Here is a 17613-nt window from a genome sequence, read left to right as displayed (position 1 = left end):
ATGCTACAGCCATATGATTTTAGCTACTGCAGACGATTTAGGAGGTTAACCATTTAAAAAAAAAAAATAATAAATATAATTTGTTGAATAATGGATTGTTTTTATTGTATATATGCATTAAATATTTAGTTAATACTGTGCAGAAAAAAATAACCGGTTTGTGTTTGAAATAAGGTTACAAAAAGAATCTAAATATCATTTTGAGCTTCAATTAAGTAATTCTTAGGTTAGTTTTACAAAACAATGGATAATGAACTTCTATGTAACTTCAAAAAATGCCGCAAATCTCTTTCTACTCAAGCCTGGGTAATATTAACTGGTCTTTTTATTATAAATATTGTTCTGTTTATAAATATGTGATTGAAAAATTGTAGTTCAACTTAAATTCCCCATGATATTCATAAAAGAGAAAAGCATTCTGTTACTTTTTCCTTTATTTTACTGTGATTTATTTACATTTTTACGTATCAACTATGATTCCCCATGATATTCGTAAAAGAGAAAAGCATTCTGTTACGTTTTCCTTTATTTTACTGTGATTTATTTACATTTTTGCGTATAACTATTTATGATTCGCAAGCGCTAATTAGGTTGTATTTCTTTTATCTTCGCAGGTTACATCGTGCTCTCATATCCTTTATTATAGGAAAAGTTGTTAATGATATTCAAGGAAAGTTAAAGGCATATTTAATATTTATTAATTATTTACGTATGAAAAAGAAAATATCAGTGTTACATCTACATCTCCCCACGTGAATACATATTTGATATATATAGAGAGAGAGTGGGAAAATTAATTTCCCATTTCAGACAACTTTCTGAGAAGAATAGAATGATAAATATTCAGCTGTGTAAGCTTGTATAAATCTCAAAATTAATAAATGTTTCTTCACTTTCCCCAAATATAGTATATACTGTACAGGAATAAATAATCTGAAATGCAATAAATTTAAAACCTTTAGACTTGCAGAAATATGGGAAATGTCCCTTTTATTTAAGGAACTACGATTTTTTAAGTAATTTCCCATTTCTTTTGGTGAAACGAAATAAATGCATTACTAAATAAGTCAAAATGACAATAGTTCAGGTGGAACGCAGAATCGCGCACTTACTCCCCGTCTTTATCGATGTGTACAGGGACAAAGGGAGTGCGCAATTCTCTAATTTTTTTTTTTAAGTGAAATAGGTCGATGGGTACATGAATACCGAGTTTTTTGCAATTCTTTGACTAGTTATTTTCAAGTTGGCGATTTTGAAAAACGCGCCAAGCAGTGGGTGATTCTGTACTTTCCCCAATAGTTCTTGCATATGGAAATATCCGGTGTCAAACTGCAACAATGAATTAATTTTTGACTGATTATTCAAAAAAAAAAAAAATACTCGTCTTAAAAAATTATGTTAATCAAATACATACACTCTTCCCTCCCCCCTTTCATTTGCATTTATAAAATAAGGGCAAATTTGCCAAAATGGGAAGAAATCATGTTTTATTATAACCATTAAAATGTATTAAAAAGATAGTTTTAGAAGACTTACCTTGTTTTATTACATAGCAATTCTCATTTTTATCATTTCCAAATTTTGTATCAAAAGCTATGAATATTTACTGAAATTACTTTGTTCCCATTAAACATTCTTTACTGATTTATATTTTTTAGAGTTTATTTTTTTCTATTTTTAGCATATCGTGTTATATATTTAAAATAATTCTTCTGAATTTTTAATTGCTAGACATACTTTAAAATTACTAAGTTTGTTAATTTAATTTAATCATACATTAAGCAAGAATTAAACACCAATATGTAAAACAGAATACACATTCAAATACATGTATAAGGTATAGCTTACAGACATTCACTGATTTAATCTGCTTTTTGAAAATATATACAAATATAAATTATTTTCAGGCAAAAATTTGTCAAATCCTGCATTTCGTCTATTCTGTTGTTATGCTAGTGCTACTTTGTTGATTTAATTTAATAATCATACATTAAACAAAAATTAAATGCCAATCTATAAAACAGAATGCACATTCAAATACATGTATAAGTCACAGCTTACAGAAATTCATTGATTACATACAAAATACAAAATAGATAAAAATATAAATTACAAATAGATACAAATAAAAACTATTTTCATTGAAAAATTTGTCAAATCATTCATTTCATCTATTTTAAATACATTAAACATGTAAATGCAGTTAATACATTTAATTTATTATATATCATTTCAACGTAGAAATTAAAAAAGTGAGCCAAGTAATTAAATTTTCAAGGACATTTCTAGGACTCATGTTACATTAGTATTCTCTTCAAAGTACTTCAGGAAAACTTTGCTTGGGGGGGCCTCATAAATTTTAGATTCTGTCCTGATAAAGGATTCAAATACTTAATAGACATATAAAATTTTTAAAATAATTATCAAAGGAGATCAGTTCAACAGCAGTTGTTAAGTTGAACTAAATATTGTACACATATAATTTGCTTTCATTTAAATTAAGTAAATTTTAAAAATCAAATCGAAAATAAAATATTATATTACTAAGTGTTGTAAAATACCCATATCAATATTTCATATTTAAAAATTGATTTTTACAGCAAGAGAAATGATTTTTCTCAAATGAAATTTTGGTTAATCTTCCTACTATTTAGAATGTGATTGTTAATATTTGCAAATGCATTAATTACTTAACTTATGTATTAATTACTTGCATTAATTAATTACTTATTTGCATTAATTACTGCATTATTGGAAAAAAATAAATATTTTAATGCAGATTTTTATAATCTATGTTTTTTATTAATATTTTTATTATTTATCACTATGACTGCTACTTGTAGAGAATTTAAAAAAAAAAACTGCCATGCCTCTTTTAAATTTAAACGATATGACATTATGTTACTTATTCTTCTATTCCTTAAAAATCTAAGGTTCTGTATTTTGTAATTATATTTGTACATACCTATCATATGCTTTAGTATTAGGGGATTTTCTTTAATATCTTTCACATATATTTTGTCATGATGATGGAATGCGAGAATTTGAAAAAGCCTTTGTCTGCCCAGCATGTAAGTCATATTTTTTATTTCAGCAAATATGATTAATAACATCTTTTGTGATTTAATTATAAATTTAAACATATTGTTACAAAATGCCCAGCTGCGGTAAGATAGCTTCCGTGCAAAGTGGGTTTAGGGCTGCCAGATTAGGCAACAAAAATGGTCATATAGCATAGACTAAGCGAGAACATTCTAGAACAAATTCATACCAGTTTACCCCAGAATGTTCTCGAAGGCAGGTCAAAAGCTATATAAACCCTTCTTGTATGCAAAGTAGCAGTGTATCATGAGTTTTATCGTGAAGAGTATCGTGAGTGTGTTGAAGTCCGAGAGCGATCGACCGAGTTGGGAGCTGTATTTAGTGTTTTGCCGTGAAGCTGTCTTCACCCTTATAAGCCTGAAGGTTGTGTTGCTAATTGTTTAATTGTTTATCGTAGTTTTTTTATGGCTGTAAACAGGAACTCTCCTTTGTAATACTGATGCATAAATTGTGTTTTGTTTCTTCATCAATTCATCAAGTGTGGTCATCAATCACTCCAAATCCACGAACCCATAGAGTGCAACAATATTATATAACTTATATAACATTCATTTCCCTAAATTTTTTTTTTTTTTTTTTTTTCTCATACTGGTGCATAAAATTACTGAATAATATCTGTCGATACATTGGATTTGTGTGATTTACTTCTTATTTCACAGGTGATACAGCTTTATCAGGAAAATATGATATTGTGAAAGTTGATCTGAATCCTAGTGAGCAATATAAATCAGTAAGAGTTATTCCTATATATATCAATTAACTTCTATAACTAAAATTTTAAATAAAAATTTTCAATATTTAATTTTGAATATTTAACTTTAATCATTTATTGCATTCTAAAACATTCTTTGTAAACAAATCATAAATTATTGTCTTCACTAAAATGCTTCTTTGCAGTCTGCAAAATTATAATTAATCTTCAGAATTTACTTTGACCTTGCTTTTATGATTTAATATAGATGGTCTTAGCAGGACAAAGACCTGAAGTAATTTTTGAAGTTTGTTCCAGAGCCATATCCTTTTGGACTTATCAGGTCAGTATATTTAAAGGTATGTACTAATGTAAATGACAGTTTTTCAAGCTTTATATCACGATGAGATATTAAAAGAAAAAAAAAAAGAAAAAAAACTAATATACTAAATTAAAACTAAAAATTTTCATTTAACTAAGATTTTGAGAAATTTCGTATTAAAGGATATAGGTGAAGCATCAAACTTAAGACATTAATTTATTGTTCGTTGCTGTTAATCAGTATTTGGCATTTATAACATAATAACTGAAGGAGAAAATTCAGAATTAATAAAAAGCAATCATTTCATCTATTCAGCTTCAGATGCAATCATATGATCAACCAAAATAATGCATATCTTTCTTGCAATTTTATAAAAAAATGAGTTGAAAGTAAATCTTGCAAATCATATTAAAAAATGTCTTCATATTACAAAAATTTTGTTCATTGCTATAACACACAAATTATTTTACTGAAAAATTTCAGGAAGCTATACTTTTATATTAATGGTCATATTTTAGTACTGTAATCTTCTATTCTAATTTCTTTACTAAAGTTATTCTGTTAGTCAAGATATTTTCAATTCTGATATAAAATATGTGAATTTTCTAATAAATAATAAAGAATTTTATATGGATGCAATTTCAGGTTCATCAAGAAATCATGTTTCAAGAATACATAACAACAAAAGCTAAAGAAAGATCTTCACAATTAGAGAAATATTATGAAAATGTTTTACAAAAAACAAGGAATGATCTTGACAGTATCCTGAACCAAATCTACTTAAATCATTTATTTAGTTTTTTTAGTGTTACACCGAAAAGAAATTATTTCTTATATTTAAGTTATTTTTATGCAAAAACACATTAAACAAAGTTTGTTCTTTAAAATACCTTTTTACTTACCTCGGTTTACCTTCACTTTTTACTTAATTTCCAACATATTTATGTATTTCTACAAATATTGTAATATCAGCTATACAAATATTGATTTGAATTAAAAAACTACACCAAATAACGATGGAAGAATTAGCAATAAGAATCAGTGCAATGTGCATTAATTTGCAGGACTAGTTTTGAAGGTTCTGTATTTAAACCTTCAAAATTAGCCCTGCAAACTTATGAATATTTTGTTTATTCTTATTGCTATAACACCTTTTCAAATATATACATACTCTTTCTACAAATAATGTTGTACTTTCTAAAACCTTTTAAACTACCCGACACTGAAAATGCAACGCCAAGAAGTGGTCAATGATAAATCTCAGCAAACAGCTAGAGACAGCAACGAACAATAAGTTATCTTTGTTTTGAAATGATATACATAATACACAGTGAGAACAGAGTGTGCTCAGTAGGTTGTAGGACCACCATGGACGCCGAAGCAACACGTCTACGTATGGAGTTAATGATACTAAGGATGGTAAAATAGCTCTCAATTCCCTGTCAACCATTTGCAAATGGCATCCAGTGTGCTCCTAAATGTGCTCAATTGACGAGAGAACAGTGATGAGGGAAGTATCTGTACACCTTGCAGAGCATGTTGGCTGATGCGATGTATGATCGGGTGTAATCTTGTTGATAAGTTGCATTGGATACTCACTGAAGGTAGGGGAGTGTTACAGACCACAGCCCATCATAAACATATCGTTGGGCCGTCATAGTGAATGCGAATTAGAGGTGACCTGGAATCATATGCAATTGCACCCAAAATCATGATATTGCATTATGTTATGGTGCGATGGGGCATTCCATAATTGCTGCCAGGTTGGACATATCTCCACATCAACATCACACTCCTATGCGGTGACTATCATTGGAGAAACAGAAGCGCGACTCATATGAGACCACGATCCATTCCATCATCCACATTGCTCGAGCCCGGCACCATTGCAGTCATTGGCATCTATGATGTGGGGTTAATGGCAGTCCTTTTTAATGGACATCATGAGTGCAGGCTACTAGCCATCAATCAATGACAAATGGTTCTAGTTGATATGGGAATATCCAGAGTGCCTTGAACATGCTGCAAAATGGAAGTAGAAATGGCTTGCAGGTGTGTCGATCCACACATGCTGACATCACTATGGCAGCACTGGCACCCCTCTCCTTGTTCCATCCATTGTCGTCACAGCTGGTGCACTGTAGACGTGTGTAAGTGTGTGTCAGCTGAGATTTGCTGTATGGACCTACCTGCCCTTCTCAGTCCATCTCCATGTCCTTTGTAAAATCGTCTGTCTGCTCAAACTGCCTCCATTGATGATGGCCTGGCATTCTCTGCTATTACACACGTCCTCTGAGATGAGAACAAATATTCTACAATGATTTTCCTAGGAGAAATAACAGCATGAAAATTGAACACTCTGCAGGTTCCATCCTTTATATCTTCTTCAATGTGTGCTGGAGAGATGTGCATTTCACATAACTTGGTGACATGCCTCTCTACCTTGAAATTTGCATAATTTTAGGGCCACTGTTTCTTGGTGTTGCATTTTCAATGTTGGATAGTGTAACTTCACAACACACATGCATGTAGTTGGAACTACTTGTGATAGTTACAGCTTCTCATGATCAATATGCATTATAAGTTATTCTATTGGGGGAAGTGAGAAAAGGAAATTCTTAGTAGAAAATAATGTGATAATGAAATAATAAATATACTCATAACTATTCCCTAATTGATGATTGTAAATAAATATGCAATTTCAAGGAAATATATATGTAAGTATGCAATAAGAAAGAATATTTCAATATTTTTTGCAATCTATACTTTTGCACCCATTGTTATATAGAACTCAGTTTCGTATTTCAAGTTGTACCATTAGGTATAAATATCACTTTTAATCTGATATAACTTTTTTTTTTTTAATTTAGGTGTATAAAATTTTAAAATATGAAGTGAATCTTCATGTTTTCCATTTCTTGGTTGAATTTATTTTAAATTTGTTACTTTTGTTAAAATAACCTAATAACTATGATCCTACTCTTTAGAATATCTTTAATAATATGCAGATGTAAGACAACAATTAGAAGGTATGCAATTCTGATATTTATGTATTCAGCATATCATTATTCTAATAATAAGCTTTGTACTATATAATATTTTAAATATTTATTATATTTGGATTTCTGTATTATATCACAATGCATATATTTATAATTAAAAAACAGTAAAATTTATGCCAAAGTTTATTAGGATTTTAATTTGTTACTTGGATTTTCAAATAAAATGAGCAGAGTGAATTATTCTATATTTTTTATTACTCGGGTATTTCAATTGCATGCATATTTATATAAAATTTATCTGATAATCAGTATGTTCAGTTTTAAAAAAAGCAGCCTATCCTACATCTTTAGTTGATATTTTAATGCAATAGTGCAGTTATACTATTTACTGTGTACAAAATTTGCTTTAAATACTATGCATATAGAAGTGAGAAATGATCTTGTTGCCATTAACTCATATCTATTTCCTCATTCCAAAAAAGAGAGGGGAATGTTTTATTAAACTTGCATATAAGTATGGAATTTATTGTAGCATTATAAGAAATCAATCAGCTAGAGAATTTCTATTGTCTAAATTCTAATACTGTAATAAATACAGCATGATATATGAAATTTGTAAAATATTGTCTGACAGACACAAAAACAGCCAATACCTACTGAAATTCAAGAACATATTGGTTATAAAAATGTATACAGTAAGGGTGCCCATAGCACAGCTCTGGCAGGAATGTGTGACAGCTCTTATGCAAATATATGTATGAAATATGGTAAACTAAAAAAGAAATTCGAAAGAAAGTGATTAATTTATTTCATTTCTTTATACAAAGTTATCAGATGTTTCTTTCCATTTGAAACTTTTAAAATTCACTACTTTTAAAATGATGTAAATATAGACTCAGCTGTTGGAAAATATAGTTGTGGTTCTCGAACTTTCTTGAATTCCAACATGTGGCTGTTACTGACGTGAAGTTCCCCCCCCCCCAGTATATAGATTTAAAAAATTTTATTTCACTTAAATTTTTTATATGTATAAAATTTTATCATTCTTTCTTATTTTTTAAGGTAATTAACTTTTATTACAATAAAATAAAAACTTTATTTAATTTTAATTTTGTTTTTAATTCAACTTATATAGCAGGTATGACGAAACTGTGACTTTTTGATCCATTGAATGATTTTGCAATAAATAATAATGCTATTTTTAAAATATCCTTCCTAGTTAAAACAGAAATCATGCTGTGATATACTCGTTTTCATATTTAAAATTATTTTTAAAGCAAAAGCTCTAATAAGCGGATAACTTATATAATTTTCGTATATGAAATTACCAGTTTCTCCATGGAGCACTCTGCTCCATCTCATTTATTACAGAGTTACTAGTAAGGAAAATTGTTAGTTCTGTTTTTCAAATCACTATTCTTTACTCAAATGAAGAGCTTTTTCTTACAAAGAATCACTATACCTTCTTTTTTTTTCAGTTTATTTTATTAAAATCATCTGATAGTTATAATCAGAATTTTATTTTATTTTACTTTTTTATCAAATGTAGAAAAAAAAAATGCCCTTCTTTTTATCTGTAAGAGAAAAGATATTGGTATAATGTATGAAATAAAAAATTAGCCATCATAAGAATGCACTTCCTGAATAAAATACAAGTGAAACAAGAATTATTTGCTATATAATTATTATAAAATAAAATATTATTGTTAAATTACTTAATATATTTTTTACTACACAAACTGTTTTACTTTTTTAAATATCTATTTTAAGTTTTTCCTCGAGTTCTAAGCCCACCAGCAGCTGAGCATTAAAGTCGATGAACACTTATAGTTCTGTCTTGGGTTTGATTCCAAGCAAACTAGCTGGCTGAATGGGCATTTTTGTGGTTTTTCCCATCTGTCACATGTATACGAGCCAGTTTCTCTTAGAAAGTCCTTCACAAAGGCATCCCTCCCCTCAAGCAGATAGCTCTCTCATGCTTTGCAATGGTTAAATAAACCAAACCATCTTGTTCTTATATGAAGCTCCCCACATGAAGTTTGACTACCCCTATTATATACTAATCTGAATAAAATAAGCTTCATAACACTACAAGCCAGTTCTTACTGCATAGTTCAGATATAGTTAACAATAGAGATAACCTATTGTGTCATATGCTTATAGTATTTTAATGAAAATTTAGAATATTTTATAAGAATTTAGATATGAATATTACATAGCACATATTTTAAAACTTACAAAATTTCAATATTCTCAATTATATTTTATCTGTTAGTATTAGATAGAATTTATTTTGAAATATAGACACAAGACAGGCATTACAGACATGCAAAAGGAAATCTGCAGAACTCTCTGAAAAACTTACAGAACGAGTCAGACAGTATGAAAAATTGCAAACTCTTTATGAAGCTCTTAGAAGAAAATTCATATCACCTTCTTTTTTTGAAAAACAAAGCAAGGAAGAAAAACTGCTTGAAAAATCTCAAGCTCCATTTGTTATGTCTACAGCTTCTGGTAAGTTCTACATTAATTTACTCCATATTCATTTAATTGCATACAATAATTAAGAGTAGCAGTACTTTTTGAAATATAGAAACATTTGATCAAGCACATGCATAAAAATGTTTGAAGTTGAATTTTTGTAAAATATGCTTTACACTACATCAATCCAGATAAACTGAGCAGATATTTAGGAGAGGAATTATAAAATTTCTCTACTATAGTTTATTAAAGAAATAGGTAAAAGTTTCATTATTCAAAGTCCAAAAAGAAAAACATTCCATTCTGATGCTATATTTTTTTTTCTTTCAAAATATTAGTTATTCATTTTACTATTTACAATTAAAAACATTATTCATCAATTCAATGAAATAATTAAATCAAATGAATTAACTCAATAAACTTAATCTTGGAGAATGCATAGATGGTTAAATGTGTAGACCATTTAAACCAGAAGTTCTCATAATAGATTCAGAGGTGAAGGACAGGTCCTTGGATTTATTCTCCATCAAAATTAAGATAAAGCTTTCCCTTCCGTTCAGTTGTAATTCAGTCACCCCTTGGGTAATAGGCTAAACGGCTAATGGTTTTCAGCATTTCCAAGTAATAATTTACAAGTGTCCAGCCATTTAAAATAATATCAACTTGTCATTTTTTTGAAACTGTCACTATGCATTAATAACTTTAAAACTTAAAGCTTTTCTTTTTAAGATCCAAAAGTTTTATATTAGCCTGCGGGAAAGCGCGTGGGGTGTATCATACCCCACCCCTACATAAAAGTGGAATATTCCTAACTTGTGAAACTGAAATTCTATGCTGCATTCAGTAGCTGAGTTTCTAGTTGTGGTTGACTTTCAGAACCGCTTTTTCTTTGCCTGTGTGTTTCAGAAAAAGATTTATCGGTATTTTGTTGGAACTGGGGTATGACACACCCCACGTGCCTGTCCGCGTAAGTGTTTTTCTGACTGAATATTTAGTTCAGAAATTTATTTTTAAAGTGTAACAGTAAATATTTCTACTCGCAAGTGATTTTAAAGTACTTGCCATTAAATTCTTAAACATTTCTAACCACATTATGGTAAAAAAGAATGACTCCCTATGAGTTGGAGATGCAACGCCTGTGAGATTTATTAGAAATATTTGAAAGCGATGAAGATTGGATTTTGGAAACTGAAGATGAAACTAGGAATATTTTCTACACTGTTTTGGTTTCAAAAAAGATAAAACATTAATTCCTGATGTTCCTAAAAAAGGAAAAACTGTTCTTATGCTTTCAACATTATATAACGATCATACCATAGATGATACTATTGGAGAAAATACAAGGTCAGGTATTATATGTTTTTATAATATGACTAAAGGAGCAGTGGATATGGGGGATGAAATGTCAGCCAATTATTCAATTGCCAGAATAACAAGGAGGTTGCCAATGGTAATTTTCTCCTGCACTGAATGTTGCTGTAATAAATGCTTGAATTATATTACATTCAACTGCTAATCCACCAACCAGAAACAGAAGTCTGTTTTTGAAGGACTTAGCATTACAATTAATGAAAAAAGTATTGAACAAAGATCAGAGATTAATACTTTACCAAGAGACTGATGTATTGCATGCAAAACAAAAGCAGAAGTTTCGACGAAGAATTAAAACAAATACATGAAATTCGAAACAACTTAGTATGAAAGATGTCATAAATTGCCCTCACGCCAAGGACAGAAGAATGTGAATGCAAAGTTTTAAATGTGAAAACATTCTGTGCCAAGAACACATGAATGTATTTTGTTGAAAGTGTAAAGAAATAAAATAAGCATTGCGTATTAAAAATGCAATGAAACTTAGAGGCATGATGTTTATTTTTTTATTATTTTCATTTATCTTAAGTTTAACTCTTAAGATTATTTTGAAAATTAATTTTTTGAACCCAATTATTATTCACGCATTTATAATACACGAGAACAAGAAACACAGCTTTAAAACTAAATAAAAATATTTTTTATCGTATTTTAAATATTGGCGTATATGATACCCCACATGCCCACTCTAGTAACTTTTCTTGCTGCGACTTCTGCAGGGTTAAAACCATGATTGATTTAAATAAAAAGTGTTTTTAATAATAAAGTGAACCTAAAATTAATAGTTTAAGTGCAGTAATTCAAATTATATGTTATATTTCCAAAATCTAATAATGTCTTTATATTCTTATTCCTTAGCAAAACTGATATCGTATGTTTTTGCAGCACAGTTGTTGTTAATTCCCATTTAATTTACTCTTCAGTATAGTAAAACTAATATATTTATCCAAAGTCTTCCTTCTCTTTTATGATAAAAGTTTAAAATTTATATAGAGTTAAATGATATGAAATGCTAAAGTACAGTAATGAGATTTGAATCCTTTCTGGCATTCAAATATCATTACTGTAGAATTGACATTTAATCCATTAATCTGGTATTTATCACTTAGTCTGAAAGACAGAATGAAAATTTCTGCTGATCTGAAGATAATAAATATTGCACAGAAAATACATTTTAGAAGTTGTTAAGTAATTAGTTACACATGTTATCACACTGGACAACCTGTGTTGCAGACAGAGGAAAGGCAGTACCAGAAAAGTGTCACCAATACAACCTCTTAACACTCCATAAAGAAATTTATTTCATTTAGCTAACAAGAAGATTAAACCAAATTACATCAGATGTTTGTTTTGTTTGTGGCTTATCCCACCAGTCAACAGTAACATCCAATCAGGTCAAGACTTCAAAACCCCAAAGAACCACTCCAGGACAGAAGAGCAGTTGGCTGCTCTGGCAACCAATGCAAGACAAGATATGGGCAGGAGTGGCTTGGGTCGAACTGCATTTCGGGCATAAGGGATAGACTTTTATGTCCAACAGAAAACAAAGATTGTGCAAATGACAACATGTAGCCTAGCTAGAGCTGTTTGTTCAAATCTGTTGCTTGCCTGAGTTATGGCAGCACCAGGGGATTACCAACATACCACTCATCTGTGTGGGGCTTTTTTCTAAGAGTTGATTTCTAACTTAAAGCACAAGGCATGTTCTGAGAAAGAAAGACAGCCACCATCAAGAAAATCCTTAATGCTGCCCTCTCTGGCCAGTCCCTCTGTTTTCTCATTACCACAAACCTCCACATGTGAAGGAACCCATGAAAAAATATCTTATTATGGGCACACCAGCAACCCACATGTTCATGGTAGTTCTGTCTCCATGTTTTCATCACTAAGCCAAATGCTGCATAGAGTGCCAGCTGTTGCTCAGAATCCAGATGTCGGTATTGATACTCTCATTGACACAATAACTCAAGGCTGCCTCCATAACAATGAGTTCTGCCCGAAAAGTGGAGCAGTAGTCAGGGTTTTTCCTATAAATCCTAATTCCATTCTTCTGCCTGATAAATATTATGCTGCCCGAGATTGCACCATCACTCCAGCTACCACCAGTATAAATCTGTAATTCATCACCAGGGATTTTGTGAATAGCTTCCAAAGCCTGCAGTCTAAGACAATTAAGGTGCTGCATACCTTTGTTATCATAAGAGCAAAGTTCGGTCCTAAAGAAAACTCTATCACTAAATATCGCAGCAAACTCTGAACAGCAGGCCAGAGAGACATGTTCAACATCACCTTGCAGCCATCCCTTACTTTCCACACAGCTAAGCAGGCTTTCTCTCTTAAAATGACGATTGTTATTCCAGTTACATACATATCTAGAGGTTCTAGCTGATCACCATAATTGCTGAGCTTAGCTAAGTATTTGGTCAAGAAATACCTACTCCATACTTTGTGGGGTTGGAGGTTGGCCTCAAAAGGACAATGCCCCTCAAGCAGCAGTTGCAGAGACTACTAATGGCTCTGGTAGCTGAGAAGTTGTACCCTTTCCAATTTATCTAGGTTGCTAACAGAAGCAGCCTGATAAACCTGAACACCATAATCCAGACATGCCTAATAAGGAAAATGTATGTATTTCTTTTGGTCCGGGCATCCGCATTCCAGTCTCTACAAGAGATATATTTTAAAATCCGAGTCTCTGTTTACCTCTTACAACCATTGTCAATATGAGCTCTGCTGAAGATCTCCTGATCCAAAATATACCTGAAGTTTTTGGGATGTTTTTCACAATCTAATCTCCTACCTTAGAAGAAAGATGTCAGGTTAAGGTTGTACAGATGTCTATTTGTGGTAAAAATGCTGAAAACATCACACTGTTACTACTATTAAACTACATTACATCATATTGTTACTACTATTAAACTACATTAAATCATATTGTTACTACTGTTATATAGTTTAACTGTATTATTTTAGTTTATTAATTATGGCAGTAATTAGTTTATTTAATTATGGCAAAGCAGTCAAGGGCTATCTGCCTAAGGGAAGGGATGACTTCATAAAGGACTTTCTAAGGGAAAATTTCTCATGCACATGTTAACTTGTGGAAAACTATGTTATGTTTTTTAAATGATAAAACATAAAAAATCATGCACGTAGTTACCTTCTCTTCTTAATTATTTTTTTCCACTTCTTTTTTAAACATAAAATGGTATAAATTTTTTAAAAAATGTTATAATAAAATATTTTTCTTTAGAAAATAGGAATTTATAATTAGAATCTGTTTCACAAGATATAATTGTTGTTCCATTTTACTTCAGGTGCAGACAGTAGCATACAGAGGTAGAATTAAAAATCCTGTAATAAATATATTATAGGATATTAGAAACATATTTTACAGATATCATTTTTGGTATAAAACAATACTTCTTGCAAACCATTACTAAGTACAGATAAACCAACTTTAAAAAGCTGCTTAATCTGTTCTTAGTAATCTGTACTTAGTGGTTCATTTTGTTATGCTGTTGAACAATGCACTTACTGATATCAAAGGTAAATAAAAGATCTTGTACATCATTGACTAGAAGTTTTTCTATTTTTGTTTGAACTCGACTTTATTATCAGTAACTGAAAACTTTTTCAAGCCTTAAAAAGGGAGGCAGAAGGAAAGGAAAAAAGAAAGACTTATAGCTGAACAGATTGATAGATGATATATTTACAGCAGTAGTAACTATGATATGAATTTTAATTAAATTTCAAATATGTTGCCATAAGTCTGGAATATTTAAAATTTCTGATTATATATTGTGAAATGACAATATTAAAATGTCCTTTCCTCATGAATTATTTATGTACAATATTTAAAACATTATTTTTAGCTTCATACAAGTACAGAAAGTAATATTTATTTTCAGAAATAATACATCCACACATAGAAAAGAAACATCATAGAAGCAAAAGAATGAACTATGATATCCAAGTTGAAAGTAAATTTCATTTTCTTTCAGTTTGAAATATTTATTAATTTAAAAAAATTAAGTTTATTGCAGAAATTTCATATAGTAATCAATACAGAGTTCAGATAATTTTAATTAAATTTAAAAAAGGGGGAAGAATGTTGTTATCTGTAAACTTGTATTCTCACTCATGAAATTTTTTCAGAGACAGATCCTTGTTTACAAAGGATGCTTATGCACATTGGGCATCATCTTCAAGGCTGAGATTTCCATTTCTAGTGGTTTGACTAGCATTTTTTTCCCTTTAAAAACCATAATGTGATGAGAATGAGTTTTGGGGTTTTCCATTCTTAAGGCTGCATTTAAAAAAAATTATGCCTCGGCAGAGGTTAGAATTACGCAGTGTGGGTAGAAAAGATCACAGTTAAATGTCTCCTTTGATAAAGGTCACTCCTTATCAGCAATAACAAAATGATTAAAAGAAAACATGTTGCAATTTGTAACAGAACAGAACACCACAGAACAGCCACAGAACTTGTAAAGACCCAATAGTAGTGATTTTTATTTACACAAGTAAATGTTAAATCAAGTTATTCTTAATTATTAGAGAGACAAGCAAAAATCTTGAGAAATAAATTTTTATAATGACATTATTATGGTGTAATTAAAGATGTTTCTAAATATACCAGAAAATTACCATTAGTCCATTCAATTAATATTAAATTTCATATCTTGCTATATCATTTTCCAGCAACAAGCATTTTCAAATGCAGAAAAAGTTGAAAATCAATGTCACACTTGGGCAGCAGAGAGGATAATCAATTTGGATTATAGATATAGAATATGGTCCATAGATTTTGGAAATGTCTACTGGTAATATATCTTACTATATGCAGAAAATGAATATTGGACTGTATTTTATATTTTGCATCATTTTCAATACTATTCAACATTTTGTACAAAGCCAGCTAAAGCTATGAATGTTACGTCTACCAATAGTAAAGCAGTCATGCCTTACTAAACAAAACAAGTTAAGCATCTTTTCCTGATGGAATTTAGATCTGCTTCTTTTCCATAGTGTTACAAATAAAAATTTATTTGCATGTAACATGACCTTTAATCTCATCAGTAGAACATAGATGGAAACATACATGATCCCTTCTGCCTCAGTAGTCCTATTTTATGTTTACCTTCAACTACATTCATTTAGTCAACATTGCTTATACTGTTTATGTTGCATTAAATAGATATCCATTCAAAAAATGCAGTCATTCATAGACTGTTATTGCCCATTCAATACAAAAGTATTATTTTAATCCTCCGAGTGTCAAAAAATAAGAAAGATTTTAAATTGTATTCTTATATATATCAAGTGACAAAAATTCTCATGCCTGCATAAACGCAGTCATGCCACTCAAGGGGTTAAGAAAAAACTAATTACCAACACATTTTATTGGCATCTTTAATGATAGTTAGCAAATATAATGTTCAACCTTGTTTAAAATAATCAAGTTTTAAATTATTAAAAATTTTAATTTACTTTGAAAATGAAAAATATAAGCAAATTAAAAATAAATTATGTAGTATTTTATTCTAAATACTTAAAATTAGGCAAAAAAGCAACCTTAGATTGGCATACATGTTGAATAGGATTATCTATTTCAAAAGCAATCACGAAGATTCCAGGTTGCTTTTTACTTAATTTCTTACTCTTGCAACTAGATATAAAATGTTATTTATATTACAAGTTATTAAATAATTATAATTAATGGAGTACTCCTCCTCAGGAGAATTTGTCTTGAAGCCAGTACATACTCCTCAAGATGGTGACCATCTAACACAATCAGCAATGTTGAATACATCTCAAGAATATTTTAAAAGTACACATGTTGGAAACAGCAAATTACCAAGATGATTCAACAAGTAACTAAGTATTTTTTGCTTGTTATTGTAAGAAGACTTTCATCCACCTTCATATAAAATTTATTTCATGCTGATTTTTAAACATTGTGCAATTTTTATTCAATACGCTACATTTATTGATATGAAATTATTTTTTTTAATTTTGTATGAAGCATTTATATGAATTAAGTAGTCACATAATACATTTTTCTCAATTTATAAAATTTTAAACTATTAGATGCAAAACTAATCAGCACATCAAGGCATATTTAAAATTTCCTTTTTGTAGAAACTACAAAAATTAAGAATACATAAATATTATTTTACATATCTGTTATATTTAAGGTTACTATATTTAAGAATGAGAGTCTTGGACTGTGTATGTTCGCAGCATAATGGCACATATAAAGTATATGTATAGATCCATAATAAACGTTCTTTGTTCTTTTGTTTTGCTTTTTATTGATTCTATAAGCCATTTGTGAACTCCCAATTAAAAAAATAGATAAAAATTTAGTGGTGTAATTGTTTTTAATTCTGTCCCCCCCCAAAAAAAACAATTTACTGTGGATGCCTATGTCCTGGACACTTTATTAAAAATTTATCTCAATGAATAAAAAACCTACCATATGTACATTTTACTCTGAAGATGATGTTGATGGCTGGGATTCATGTTGTTCAGCTCTGGCATATTTTTCTTTGAAACTTTTGTTGGATCTTGCATGTTCATAAAAATTACTACATGAGTATTTGGAATTCACTTTCAAGATTAAATACTCTTTTATTAGTATT

The 17613-nt window shown here is 29.9% G+C and overlaps 1 protein-coding gene across 4 annotated transcripts; it reads left to right on the top strand.

The window, feature by feature from the left end:
* Window positions 1-8: 8 nt before the first annotated feature.
* On the top strand, window positions 9-17269 carry LOC146993711 (E3 ubiquitin-protein ligase CCNB1IP1-like). Of its 4 annotated transcripts, XM_085806681.1 has the most exons (10): window positions 19-306; window positions 615-634; window positions 3016-3071; window positions 3762-3832; window positions 4062-4136; window positions 4761-4875; window positions 7124-7144; window positions 9422-9631; window positions 14878-14949; window positions 16707-17269. In XM_085806681.1, the coding sequence occupies exons 1-10, from the start codon at window positions 244-246 to the stop codon at window positions 16832-16834; spliced, it is 831 nt and encodes a 276-aa protein (XP_085662807.1). In that variant the 5' UTR covers window positions 19-243; the 3' UTR covers window positions 16835-17269. The 4 variants fall into 4 exon arrangements, with proteins under 4 accessions (XP_085662808.1, XP_085662810.1, XP_085662807.1 ...); XM_085806682.1 differs by lacking the exon at window positions 14878-14949 and having other exon boundaries at window positions 9-306; XM_085806684.1 differs by lacking the exons at window positions 4761-4875; window positions 7124-7144 and having other exon boundaries at window positions 16-306; window positions 4062-4152.
* Window positions 17270-17613: the final 344 nt, after the last annotated feature.

This window comes from Stegodyphus dumicola, chromosome 12, assembly GCF_044657685.1.
Source record: "Stegodyphus dumicola isolate Sdum_Otavi_A_Nest chromosome 12, ASM4465768v1".
NCBI lineage: Eukaryota > Metazoa > Arthropoda > Arachnida > Araneae > Eresidae > Stegodyphus > Stegodyphus dumicola.
The sequence above is the reverse complement of the archived record's forward strand: the minus strand, read 5'-3'. Positions and strand labels throughout refer to the sequence as shown.

Coding starts and splice junctions, on each gene's coding strand:
- LOC146993711 (XM_085806681.1), top strand. CDS start 244: ATGGATAATGAACTTCTATGTAACTTCAAAAAATGCCGCAAATCTCTT. Junction 3,833..4,061: donor CTAGTGAGCAATATAAATCA/GTAAGAGTTATT, acceptor GATTTAATATAG/ATGGTCTTAGCAGGACAAAG. Junction 4,137..4,760: donor TATCCTTTTGGACTTATCAG/GTCAGTATATTT, acceptor ATGCAATTTCAG/GTTCATCAAGAAATCATGTT.